The sequence below is a fragment of the Perca fluviatilis genome, chromosome 9, assembly GCF_010015445.1.
Source record: "Perca fluviatilis chromosome 9, GENO_Pfluv_1.0, whole genome shotgun sequence".
Classification (NCBI taxonomy): domain Eukaryota; kingdom Metazoa; phylum Chordata; class Actinopteri; order Perciformes; family Percidae; genus Perca; species Perca fluviatilis.
The window spans coordinates 9021202-9034395 of NC_053120.1; the positions used below are offsets into that span (position 1 = coordinate 9021202).

Below are 13194 nucleotides of genomic sequence, written 5' to 3' on the forward strand. Positions count from 1 at the left end.
TTTTCCTATGGGTGTAAACAATGTTAACTAAATTTAACAGTGACCCTGCCAACTCATTGTCAAATATGCACACTTCTATGAGACCTGCACACAGCCAAAGTGATACATGTATAGAGTATATTCAAAAAGGGCAAAAATCCAAATCCAAGCCAAACAAAAGGGCCTACAGCAGTGTTAGTCACAGCCATGCCTTCCTGTCTCCTACTACTTTGCGTTGTAAACTAATGATTTTACTTAAAGCTCTTGTTTTTTTAAAGTGGCATAAAGGTTGTTGGTTGCTGGCTTCAGAAAGCACAGCCTTCCAACCACAAGAAGCAACAAATTAGGCTTTTTACAGCCAAAACGTAAAACTCTGAAGAGGGAGTTTCAGGTTAAAAAGTAAAGAGTGAAACCTGGCATTTCTGTAAACCCTGCCTGTGCTACTGAGCATGCATGGGCTTGTACCTGTTGGGTTTGTCAAGTACGGGAAAAGAAGCCTGAGCAACTAAGGATCAGTGTGTTTTGTTGTGAACATATCCAACAACTTGCGAAACATTCTTCTGTCTTTTTTTGGCAACAGAAAACACATGTTGTAAGTATGAGCTCCAAATTGATTTTAAGCTTCGAAAATTTCGACAAACTGGTTGTCTGGCACTGAGGATTTGAGACTGTTGAAGATTTTAAATGTTGTACTTCCCTTCTGGTCTGCCTTGTTCTTCAGTAATGACAAACTTTCTGTGATCTTGCCCAGGCAAAAAGCATGTTGCTAAAGTAAAACTAGAATGTGTTTTGCTTATGGCGTGAGCAAGTGTTTCTGATGGGGCTCCTGTGATCTCTGCAGTTTTTAATGGAAGTTTCTCCGTCTGTGTTTCTGTGTTTCTCTGTGCTTCTCAATATGCCTCCGGCTCTCTTTCCCTTTTTTCCTTTCCTTCCAAAGAAACATGAAAAAGGTCCAAAGATGAGGGAGAATTATTTGAGTGGAATGTGCTCTGCGCTCTATATGATGCAATCCAAAACATGTGTGGCTGCATTAGGATATAGCCTTTCCTCTGATGCCTTGTCCCTTACTTCTGAGGGGCTTTTTGATAGCACATCTCTTAAAAGTAAAGCTGTCGGGACTTTGGGGCATTTTTTAAACAACTCCATTGGATGAACTACTTTCAAGCAATTTGTTTTTTTATCAAGAGATTTGGTGATTTAGGACAGCAGTTTTCAGGCAAGTGAGCTTAATCTGTTTTAAACTAAGAAAATATGTTGACGATCCGTTGCTCAGTGGGAAAAAGAGTCCGCCGAGTTTGTGCTCCTAAAGGTTTTTTTTTTTTTTTTTTTTTTTTTACATTTTCATGTAAAACAAGAATTCTACTAATTTTTCCAGAATATGCCAATGTGTGCTGTCCTAGTCATCCATAGCAACTGTTTCTGGCTCCTCATGAACAGCCTCCAATGGTACCATTGTTCTGCTATAGGCAGAGGCGCAGGAAGTCATTTTCGGCAGGGGGTGCTGGGGTGCTGGGCGGGGGAGCCACGATCCACGAAACTATGTTACACAGGCTCAGTATTCTGCAGACCACTTACTCACCCCTCCCCTCCATGAAGTACAGCTGAGCTGACGGTGTACAAACTATATCCCAACATAGAATTATTATGGACGTTATCTGACATTAAGTGTTTCTGCTTCAGTGAGGCTATTGTAAGGAAAAAGCTTAACGTGGTTTAATGTACTTAAACAACGATCAATGATTACCAAATTTCTCTCTCATGTTGCTCCATGAAAACTGTTAACCACTGAAAACTGTCAAAAATTTGGTGATCACTGATCGTTGTTTAGGTACATTAAACCCCGTTAAGCTTTTTCACGTTAGGACTTATAAAGCCCATGACAACCGTGGAGCGTCAACCCACAACCGCTCCGCTGCCCTGCTGAAAATGTGAAGCAGAAACGCTTAATGTCAGATAACGTCCATAATAATTGGACTTTGGGTTCGATTTTTTTTTACGATTTGTTTTCAGTGGTTATGGGGAGCAATATGAGAGAGAAGTTTGGTGATCACTGATTGTTGTTTAGGTACATTTAACCACGTTAAGCGTTTTAGAATGTCCCCTCTTGAGTTCGGCTGATAAACTCTGCCATGAGACCCTGAATATCAGATTATCCAAAATGTCTTTGTGGACGTGAAGCAATGCCATGTGTGAAAGTCTACTCTGAGTGATAGTGCTACAGAGACAGGTTTTCAGGCGGCGAAGAGCTAAGAAAGACCTTTCAGAGGCAGCAGCAGACACTGGTAAACAGAGGCACAAGTGGATCAGCTGTTCCACCTCGGTGAAGAGCCCTTGTTTGTATATGTAGAGCTGAAACAAAGCGAGCAAGTTGTTTGACTGAGTGGAATGCTTGTTGTTTTAAAATTACTAAAAGTATCCCTCTCTTCATCCCACACACCCCTAACATGACATAAAAATGTCGTAGAACAGAAACAACAACCAGAGATATTTATAAGCTATCATTTTATTGTCATCGCAGTTTTAAAGCTTCGCCACCAGGGGGTGCACCCCCAGCGCCCCCACTTCCCGCGCCTATGGCTATCGGTAATGGCCACAGTGGCCACATTTAGCAAACAAATTAGCCATGTGGCCCATATACATTTGCAAAGATGTAATTTAATTCTCACGAAAATACACGCACACACACACACACACACACACACACCACAAGAAAGTGTGTAGTCAATCGTCATATTAGTTATTGCTCTTTCAAGGAGATATCAAACCACCACATTGCACACACATCCTCACTGAATGAGCAAGAATTAGACAAAAAGTGAATAGGATTCTGTTCACTAGAATCTGATGGAAAAATAACTGTCACTGTATCTCTTTAAACTGTGCAAAAGATATTTTTGTGCCATTAAGAAGCAAGTGTATCTCCCCCCTCCCCAACACACACACACACACACACACACACACACACACACACACACACACACACACACACACACACACACACACACACACACACACCAGCTCTTGTCAGTTCTTCAGTTGGACAGCTGTCACAGCAGAAGGAACTGTGTGACACTCAGTCAGCAGCATTCATTTGATGAGGAAGGCTGCTGGACTGTGGTGCCTGGAGCAGTCTTGTTCCAAGTACTGGTGCTGATGCAAGGTCAGCCTGGTGCTGCTGGCTCACTGACATACCAAAAATATAACACATTTCAATGCCAATATCAAGAAGCGTTTTGGTTCTGTCTTATTATGGAGCAGGGTGTTACCCACGACTAGTCTCGCATTGCCAAACCTTTCTCCACAGCACTGTGTCAGCGCTGGAGTAAGGTCTGGCAACACTGTACATAAATTAGGATAGAGAAAAAACGCTTTGGCTTGTTTGCATTTCTTTAAACCAATCACAATTATCTTGGGAAGGCAATAGTCTCAGGAAGGAACTTGTTTTTTGCGGAACATTTACACCTAAGTAGGTGAGCTCTGGAATGGCTAATTCCACGCAAAACGAAACGCCACACAAAATATAAATAATATAGATATGAAGTTGACTGTTCTCACAATAAAGTAACGATAGCTATTTAAATTGGCTGGGTACATGGTTAAATGTAATTTGCTCTTATCAGTGTATCGCCGTGTGTATTTTGTCCACAGCAGTCCACAGCAATCACCACCAATCAGTTCCGAAACATTGGCAGGATGGTTCTGCATCTAATATAGCAATTTTTTTCGTCTGTGTCTTTATCTTGCCCTGCGTAAGATAAAGCTACCGCCCTTGACTGCAGGGTTTTCACCTGGTCCTCCATTATCACGTGCGTAACACAATCAAAACCATAAAAACCATGTCATCGCCATGCAATGTCTCTGTGTTTAACGCTAGTCTCGCTAGCTCACTGCAGACAATAGGCCATGTTTTGAAAATGAAACTTTTTCCATTTTTCCAAATACAAGCCACCCCTGTTGTAGACTTTCAAGATCATGTGACTACTATTACACCATGTATTTATCATTACATAGGATAAGACAAAGATGCACATTCTTACCGTGTGATTAGCATACAATTCACCCATACAGTATGTATGTATTTGTGGAGTTGCCACACATCTGAGATACAAATGGCATACCTCTCTAAAAGCTGATGTAGCATGCAGAATATGTCTGCTTAAAATGCATGTTTATATATGTCATACACATAGTCTTGAAAGTAGTTGTTATCCCATCCACACATCAGCTCTTGCACATCCACTCGGGCCTGTGAGTCTGTCAGTGCTAGTTCCTTATTTATTTGCTCCACTTTTCAGCATGTTCACTTGCTGTATCTCCTTGTTCTGACTTATTATTATCTGTTCCTCTGCTTGTGCTGCAACGACCCAGTTTCTTTACAGGGATCATTACATTTTCATCTAATTTAAGGTTACCGAACAAGTAAACTAGTGACAAGGAGATACTGATAGTTTGACAGTTGGCTGACATGCTGAAAAATCCAAACTAATTGTAGACAAGCTACAATTAAACTTACAGAAATAGGATTTTCAGTAAAGTTAGTGAACCCAATCCCCACAGTGGTTTCAGTGATTACCACAGAATATTAAGATAATTTAATACACAGCTTCGTTGAATACTCGATTCTGATCAATGTCAATTACGTCTCTTTTTTTCTGGATAGCAGACCGCTGCTGTTGACACAGTTCTGATCATAGACTCTGGAGGACCATTTTTAAATCAATAAAATAAAATATAAAAATGTTGCATTGAACAAAGAGTAAAGTAGTTTCATATATCCTTCCAAACCCAACGTTAATATTAGACCTAGTCTTAGCGCTAAAGAGGCCATTCATCGTGACCGGCTAGTTAGCTTCCCTTTCACCCCTATATATTTTTATTTTATTATTTTTTATTGCAAGATTGTCCTAGTGGAGGCCGGTGAGATTTCCACATATATATATCTATTGACCCTGTGTTTACTTTCTTCACTGAGACAGAAAATGAAAAGACTCCATCAATCAAAGCTCATCTTTGGGAAGAAAGGAGATACAGGACAAGATGAAGAGACTGAGACAAAAAGAAAGAGAGAAGGTGATGAAGATGAGACAGGAAGAGCAGGTACTGCCCACTGTACCCAGGATAGGATCAGCATTGTGTCCCTGTGCTGTTCAACACAAAAACTTACCACAAAGATATATATGTTCTTTGGTAATTACAGTGGAATCTATAGGCTGAATTTACACAAACACCTAGCATAAATAAAGTGATATGATATAATATTATTGTACAAATATATTATTGTATAACACATTTTGGTTATGTTTATGTAGGCTGTATGAGACAAATTTCTATAATTCAAATCCAAAATGATGCAAACACAAAGATGATATAAAGAAGGTGTATACAATTTGACTACATGATTTTTAATACAATTTGGCAGCTGAGACAAGTGAGGAGTCACAGAGAAAGGGACAGACAGTGAATGCAGAGGAGCATTATTAGATTTCAATGGTGTCTGTAGTGTGAATAGCACCTTTATTAAACACCGTCACCATTCATTTGATCATGCTAGCCTCCTCTGTATTTCCAGATTGTAGTGTGGATCATTCATTGCAACATCTTAGTATCACTTCTTGACAGATCATTTACTGCCCACTAACATGGTTTTAAAACTATTTTTATCTAATTTTTCAAACGTCTTAGAATGCACATATCAATTCTTTTCAGGGGGGAAAGGGAGGCATGCTCCATAGTAAGCTCCGTTTTTGGACCTTGGCATTTCTAATACCCTGCGTACGACCACGTTACGACCATGATGTGCTGATTGAAACACAGTAAAAAAAAAAAGTATTATAGCTGTATGTGTAATTACAGAAAGTAACCATTTACTCATGTGCTAATTATACGGTATTTAACGTTCACTTTTGGTGTTATGCCACATTCTACTTCTATTTGCATTTCAATGTAAATAATTGCTCTTTTTACACCACTTCATTTGTTTTAAAGCTATAATTTCTCACTTTACAGATTTTGCATACCAAACATATGATCACAGTGTAAAATAAGTTTTATTGCAGATTAAGCAACCGAGAAATCTATAAAGTAATTCAAATTGTAATAATAAACCACTGCAGTAAGGGGAAATTCAGCTTAATGAATACTTTAATTTTTGAAAGTCAAGTAGATTGTGCTTCTATTTTTACTGAAATAAATTTAAAAAAAAATGCCAGGGGGCGGCAGAACAAGCTGTAAACACAATTATCACAAGCTTAAGTTGATGTGGACACTGAGCACTAGCATGTCCTTCTGCCTGATAGAAGTCTGTCAAATATTCACTCTTCTTTTAGTTCCGCTTTGGTCTCCACCAACTACATTATTTAGACAAATAGGCTTTTTAGCTGCTTAATGTTCTACTATGTTCATCAGAATATTAGTCACAAACTTGTCGCAGTTGTCAAAGTAGAAAGATGAATTAGCGCTACTTTAAGTAATCTATATCTGAATACTTCCTACGAACTTAAGAAAATAACTTTTCAATTGATATTTTTGTGATCTATTTTCATGTAACTGTGGTCAGGAGGGAACCTACTTCCAGTGGGCAACACTGACTCTCCGATACCTCGTACTCAATTAAGAGCTCATATGTGAGTTGGCATTTATTTGATCTTCTAGAATTAGAAAGTGAGGTGGCTATCCATATTTTTAATGAACTTATGACGATTGATTTATGTCAGTTAATTAAAAAATGACCTTTGACTGAAAACAGATTTTATATTCAACATTAATTACTGTAATGGGATACAAAAATACAAATTTGGATTTTTAAAATTACTTTTACGTTATCACTGACAGGAATGCACCTCTGTCCTTCATACAATACCTGACAGGATGTACATTTAATGAAATTTTTGCTCTGCAGGGCTCCTGTTGATGATGTTGGGGCATGGGGGGAATCACTCGACCATCTTCTGAAGTGTAAAAGTAAGCTCACTTATGGATTTTATTCCTCTCACTCTTTTGTCAAAAATGCCGCTCTCTCAAATCTCTGTCCTCTTTTTTTCACCCTCGCAATTCTCCGCTGCTCGGCCCAGCATATCATCTTGAATTGCCCTGGGGCTTCCTTAGGAGGATTGAGGAAATATTCTTCCTTCAAGTTCATCAAATCCATTTGGAGATATATTTAAGGATGATGACACTGGCAGAGATAAGAGGTCTAATCTGAGCTGCCATGGTAGATGGTGTGATTCCTGCCAGCACTTATTCATTTATAAAGGCGGCACTCACTGATGGCTTTCACCTGACCATATTCCCGGCCTTTATTTGAAAATGACTAAAGTGTCAGATGGGTTCCTTTTCTCTTCTTTCGGCTGTCTTTCCTCTCTCATTACTTTACCGAAATGAATTCAGCTGATCTGTAATATTTCAGCCCGTTGTCTCCTGCGTGAAGATTAACGATACATTTCCCAGTTGCTTCCATTTCCCTTTGAAGGAATGCAGTGACACCTATGACAAATCTGTAAACAGTAGCAACGAATAAATAGCTGCGCATGTGGCAGGTTGCAATTTGATGTCATTCATATACCTTTACATCTCTTGTGATTTTAGAGGGTCGACTCTGTTATGATTGAAAGCTCAAGATATGGGCCAAGGGTGATTTGTAGACGGAAACAAGCAGCCCCTGGACATATTTTGTTATTACTGTCAAAGCACCAGCTGTGATTTATGCAAAGCAATTTGTGCAAATAACTCCGGTGCTCCCAGTTAGTTGTTTGTTTGGGCTCCCAGAAGACGCGCTAGTATTTACACCAGCGTTTAAAATCACAGCTCCATGAATACGTCCGTAACAAGAGGTAATGGGTGCGAGGAGAAGATAACAACAAATATAGGTGTGTGCAATTATATGGTGCTGAAGCAGTGCACACTGGGATGCCGGGTTAGGTTTCGAAGGTTTTGAAGGTTGTTAGCGCCTCCAGGCACCCACCACAATACCCGAGACTTCTTTGAGCTAACAAGGACTATGTTGAGGAAGAGAGTGAAAGATAAGAGAATGGCTTAACCTTTAGCTACGGCTCATCGCTAAAGGTGCTGATTTTGTCCTAAAATACCCAGATTTCATAAAAAGAGCAGGTTAGTTCACATTGATTTTCACCTGATTTCAAATCTCCATGTCCATGTGTTATGTTTCCTTCTGCGACCCTAATCTTTTTTCTTTTTTTATTATTCTTTAATCGTCACATACGCACAGTATGATGTAGTCAAATTATATAGCTGCATTTCAACCCATTCTTAGTATTAGGATTTCATTTAATTTGCAGCTCAATTATGACGCCAACATTTACTTAAATAAAATATATAACTAACACAGGGCCTGTGCGATCTCCTAACAACCAAGTGGACGGTCTCTATTTTATTTTTATTGTCCTAAAGTACATTGTTGTCTCGTTATGTACTGTCATGTATGTTACAAACTGAATGATTGATATTTAATGTAGAGCCGTGTTTGAAGCCGTTCCCTCATTCACTCACTCACTATTCCCTCTATAGTGTTTATTAAATACAGAACTATATAGGGAACGACCAAACAGGATTTCGGACACTACACTGAAAACACATTGTTCCGTGTCCGTTATTTGTGTTACAGAGGCGGGCGCGCCCAGCATCATGTAAACAAACTGAAACAAAAATACTTCTAATACGTCCCTGAAACAAAACAAGCACCCAGGAAGAGAGTAAAATGTTGTATATATTTTACATGTTACATTTCCACTGTTAAGAAACAAAACGAAAGTCCGCTCCCTTTTTCCTTTTCAGTTTTCACGGTTGCTTCTGTTTTTTCTTCTCCTCTGGGAAAACACGGCCGCGTTGCATTGTGGTATACGGGGGTAAAATGTAGGGTACATCGTGTGTACACTCAAATTATGGGTATTTCATAGTGGACTATATAGTGAAGGAAAAAAACTGCAGAGAATTCGAACACCACTACAAAATGGCGAACACACTTTATAGTGCACTATTTCCGTGATAGGGAACGGTTTCGAACACAGCTTATGTGTTTGTATGTAGCACTTTTTGCCCAAGACAAATTTCCTCCGGGACAATAAAGTTTATCTTATCATAGTTATCTAAAACAGACTTGATGAAAAATGAATAATCTGTTCACCAGATCATCATCATGGTTCGCCAATTCACAGAGAGCTCTTTTAGATCACGTATCATTTTTGACATATTTCACCACACCAACTTGTACAGTTCAGTAGTTTGAAAATTCTCTGACAGCTGCCTTAGGCTCCTAATGTAGGTCTCTTTCCAGTACTATCTTCTGTTGCACTAGAATATTCTCTGATGTCCTCATGACTGTCACGTCCCGCTCGACCCCCTTTCATTTTCATGTTCTAACTTCATGTCAAAGTATTTGCTCTTTATGTCTGTGACTGTAACGGTACAGCACTGCTCTACTTTAATTGTTTTGGTGCATGTAATACCACAGCACAGCTCAACTTGTCTGCTGAGTTCAAAGCAGTCTTAAAGTCTTTAAACTCTTTGGTAATATTTTTGTGAATGAAACTTTCCCACAAATGGAGCGGAACAGGTAGCCTTATATAGCAATTGTAGGGGGGGGGGGGCGGTTATTCAAATGATCAAATCTCACCAACACTTCCTCATTAACAGCTGCCATTGATCAGGCTGAAATGAGCAATTTACAAGTTTAAGAGAGTTTAAAGCAACACTATGTAACTTTTAGCCCTACAGGTTGTCTCATTGGAACTACAACTGCAGCTAAAAGTTACATAGTGTTGCTTTAATGAATCTGACTCGAAGAAAGCCTTACAGAAAAGAGTTAGATAAGAATACTAACATTTTCTTGCATAACGCCCATTGTCTGATAGCACGAGATAATAGCTTGAGCACACAAGATTAAAAAATTTCATCTTTTGGGACTTTAGGGGCTCTGTATCTTCACATTTTACACAAACTGGAAGTAATTGCAACAATTATCATAATTGTACACAGCTCTGGTTAAAGGTGAACTATTATGCTTTTCCGTATTTTCTGACATATCTATAATGTTATAATGTCAGTGGTTTAATGTTAAACATGGCCAATGCTTAAAATAATGAGGTAAACGTATTTCAGACAAATCACCGGGAGCTAAAACTTCAGATTTCCCACTGTCCTGAATGCTCCGGTTTTAGCAGTTTTTTTCTTCTCCGGCCTTCTCTGATTGGTCATCTGCCCAGGTAGCCAGGACTGGATTAAAAATAAATAAATTGAGCTACTGGGGTGTTAACATTGTCGCATGTAGCTCCATGCTAACAGCAGTGAAAGATGTAATCTTGTCTCTCAATGTTGTTAATTTCTCCCCAATTTCGGGTCATGTTACTGTTGAAACACATTCAGAAGCCTTTTCTGCGATTTTTGACGGTAGAAAGTGCTGCAATATTTTATCACTGTTCACTGCTAACCAACTTATACAAACTGATCTCACAGAGTTCTGTGAAATGAACACGGCCCCTTAACTCAAAATCTGTGGCAGTTTCATGGAATCGAAAAAAATCTTCCCACGGAAGAATTCCGTGAAATGAGCATGGCCCTTTAAGTTAAGGAAAAGGTTGTGGGTGGGCTTACGTTTCCATGACACGCGGGACAACAACGGGATGGTTGGGTTTAGGAAAAGAAGAACGGGACGGTTACGGTTGGGTTTAGGAAACGTGACACGCGGGACACGTTCCCCGGTCTCCTATGTGAAAGTCTTGTGTTGGACCCATCCGCCACCCCAACCAACCTCCCTACGCAGATTTTCGGGCTTTCACACTACTCTACTACCGTAGTCGCTCCTAATGCTACGTCATCTTCTCATTGACTTTACATTACATTGTACTTAAAAAGACAGGCGCTCCAAACAGGTGCAGCTAAAATAAAGTATTTTTTTCAATATTAAAGCATGTACACATGTACAAACATAAAATGCAAGTATGAACCTAAAAATGCTATGTAATAGGTCAACTTTAATATAGGCTATTATGTATTTGTGGAGTAGATTTGGTTACACACAAAACCTGCTTGGAAAACCAGTTCTCTTTCCCTTTACTGTTTTCATAAGCCTATATATATTTATTGTTGCTGGCTAGACACCCTGTAATTAAGGTTTAAAAAAGGTGGGTGACTAGCCAGGTTCTTAAATCCCTTGTAATTCAACTTCAGTTGGATGTTTGAAATTAATTTGTCCTGGTTTCAAAGTGTTTCTGCTCCCTCTGTACAGCAGGCCAGCTGGTGTTTGAGGACTTCTTGAGGACAGAATACAGTGAGGAGAACCTTTTATTTTGGCTGGCCTGTGAAGACTACAGGAAAATTACCAGCAAGACAAAGATGACGGTTGCTGCCAAAAGGATCTACGCAGAGTTTGTCCAAGTTGATGCGCCTAGACAGGTATGGCTTTTGTAAAGTGAGGCATGAATGTAGTCAGACCTGTGTAACTCACACACAGCACTGTCATGCGTCCACAGTTTTCATTCAGATTTACTATCCAACACAATGATTGTATGCCACCTTTATTTTCTTTGTTGCTCAGCCCTGCTCTGTTTTTCTTTTACTATTTGAACCTGCAGTTAACTTTCTGAATAATGTCGTATCTCCAAACAGAGAGAACTCATGAGTGAAATAAAAGTTGGTGTTTTCACAGATAAACATCGACTGCGTGACGAGAGAAGAGATCAGTGAAAACATCTCACAGCCGGAGCCAAATTGCTTCGACAGGGCGCAGAGACAAATATACGGTCTGATGGAGAACGACTGTTATCCACGATTTCTGAAGTCAGAAATATACCAAGCTCTCCTGGAACAGGCTGAAAGCCATGAAAGCAACGTGAGGAAAAAATGAATGAGTGATTCTGCACTTTGGCCCACTCTCCTTAGAATCTAGGTTTTTAAGAAAAAAGGCTTGTCTGTCAGGGGAAGCAGAAGTGAAAGGAGCTACAGAGCTGTCGGTATGAGGACTGACAGGATCTAAAAGCCAAACATAATCTAAATAATGTAATAAGCAGCTTTTGAAGTCAATTTTTGTTTGGATTGTTTTGTATAGCACCGAAAAGGCCTGTAAGTCAGAAAAAAAGGCTCACATTAAGTTCTGAAAGGTTGACATTTGTTTGGAAAAGCAGGCCTCAAGATTCAAATGTTCATAATTTGTGTACACAAATTAGTCATTTGTACCATTAAATTAATTGTAATCAAGAAATGCTGAAGAGTTCAATTTCAAAAGCTCTATGTCCTGTCAACAAAAATCGCCAACTGCCCAATGCAACTCAACCCCAATGACATCATCAGTTAAAATGATTTAGTTATATACATTTCTGAATAATCCATTACCAGCACAGTTTTTTATTTGTGATCTACCACCCTTGTAATTTAGTTTTTGTTGGATACACATCTCATGAAAGTACAGTAAGAGCAACTTTGAAGCGCTGCATACTCCCTGCTCTTTAGTAAGTTATTAGTGAGAATAAATATTGTGTTTTGAATTAAAACTCCACTGTGTTGTTTTTGTTGGACATGTCCTGCAGCTGTTGCGGCTGATTATGATGATTATGGACAAACAAGAGTGCAGGGTACGCACATCCAAGAAATTTCCACAGGTGTTGGATTAAAAAGCAAACTCAAGCCAGAAAATATAGACAAAACGTCTACACAGTTAGCACCCAGCTAATTTCATTGCTAATTAGTGCAACATTTTGATCTAACAAAGATCACTAGGCATTGTCAAATCCCCACCACAAAGCAGAGCAAACAATATATGGTCACACTTTACTTTAAGTTTTCTACATAAGAGTGACATGACACTGTCATGAACGTGTCATAAAACATTATAAACAAGTCATAAACGTTTATGACATAACTCTTTTTTAGTAAGCGTCATTCGGTTTTGTCATGACACATTATGGTTAGGGTTAGGGTTCATGTGTCATGACTGTGTCATGACAGTGTCATGTGAGTGTCATGTATTCATGACAGTGTCATGTCACTCTTATGTAGAAAACTTAAATAAAGTGTTTCCCCCGATATATAGATACAAACTCACTCATCACTCAGGTGGCTATCTGATCCAACACATTCTCACTCCCATCACGTCAAAAAGCGATATTCGGTCAGGTGCCTTTGGCATTTGTTTTTGACGCAAAAAGTCTCCTCTGGCGTCATATTTAAATACGCTTGGTCGGGAGTGGCGTCACTTTTTGACATTTA

At 39.2% G+C, this 13194-nt stretch overlaps 1 protein-coding gene across 1 annotated transcript; it reads left to right on the forward strand.

The window, feature by feature from the left end:
• Positions 1 to 315: 315 nt before the first annotated feature.
• Positions 316 to 12479, forward strand: LOC120564973 (regulator of G-protein signaling 21-like). Its single transcript, XM_039810246.1, has 6 exons — positions 316 to 571; positions 4956 to 5076; positions 6536 to 6602; positions 6878 to 6939; positions 11219 to 11385; positions 11639 to 12479. Exons 2-6 carry the CDS (start codon positions 4959 to 4961, stop codon positions 11834 to 11836), a joined length of 612 nt encoding a protein of 203 aa, XP_039666180.1. The 5' UTR covers positions 316 to 571; positions 4956 to 4958; the 3' UTR covers positions 11837 to 12479.
• The last annotated feature ends 715 nt before the right edge of the window (positions 12480 to 13194 follow it).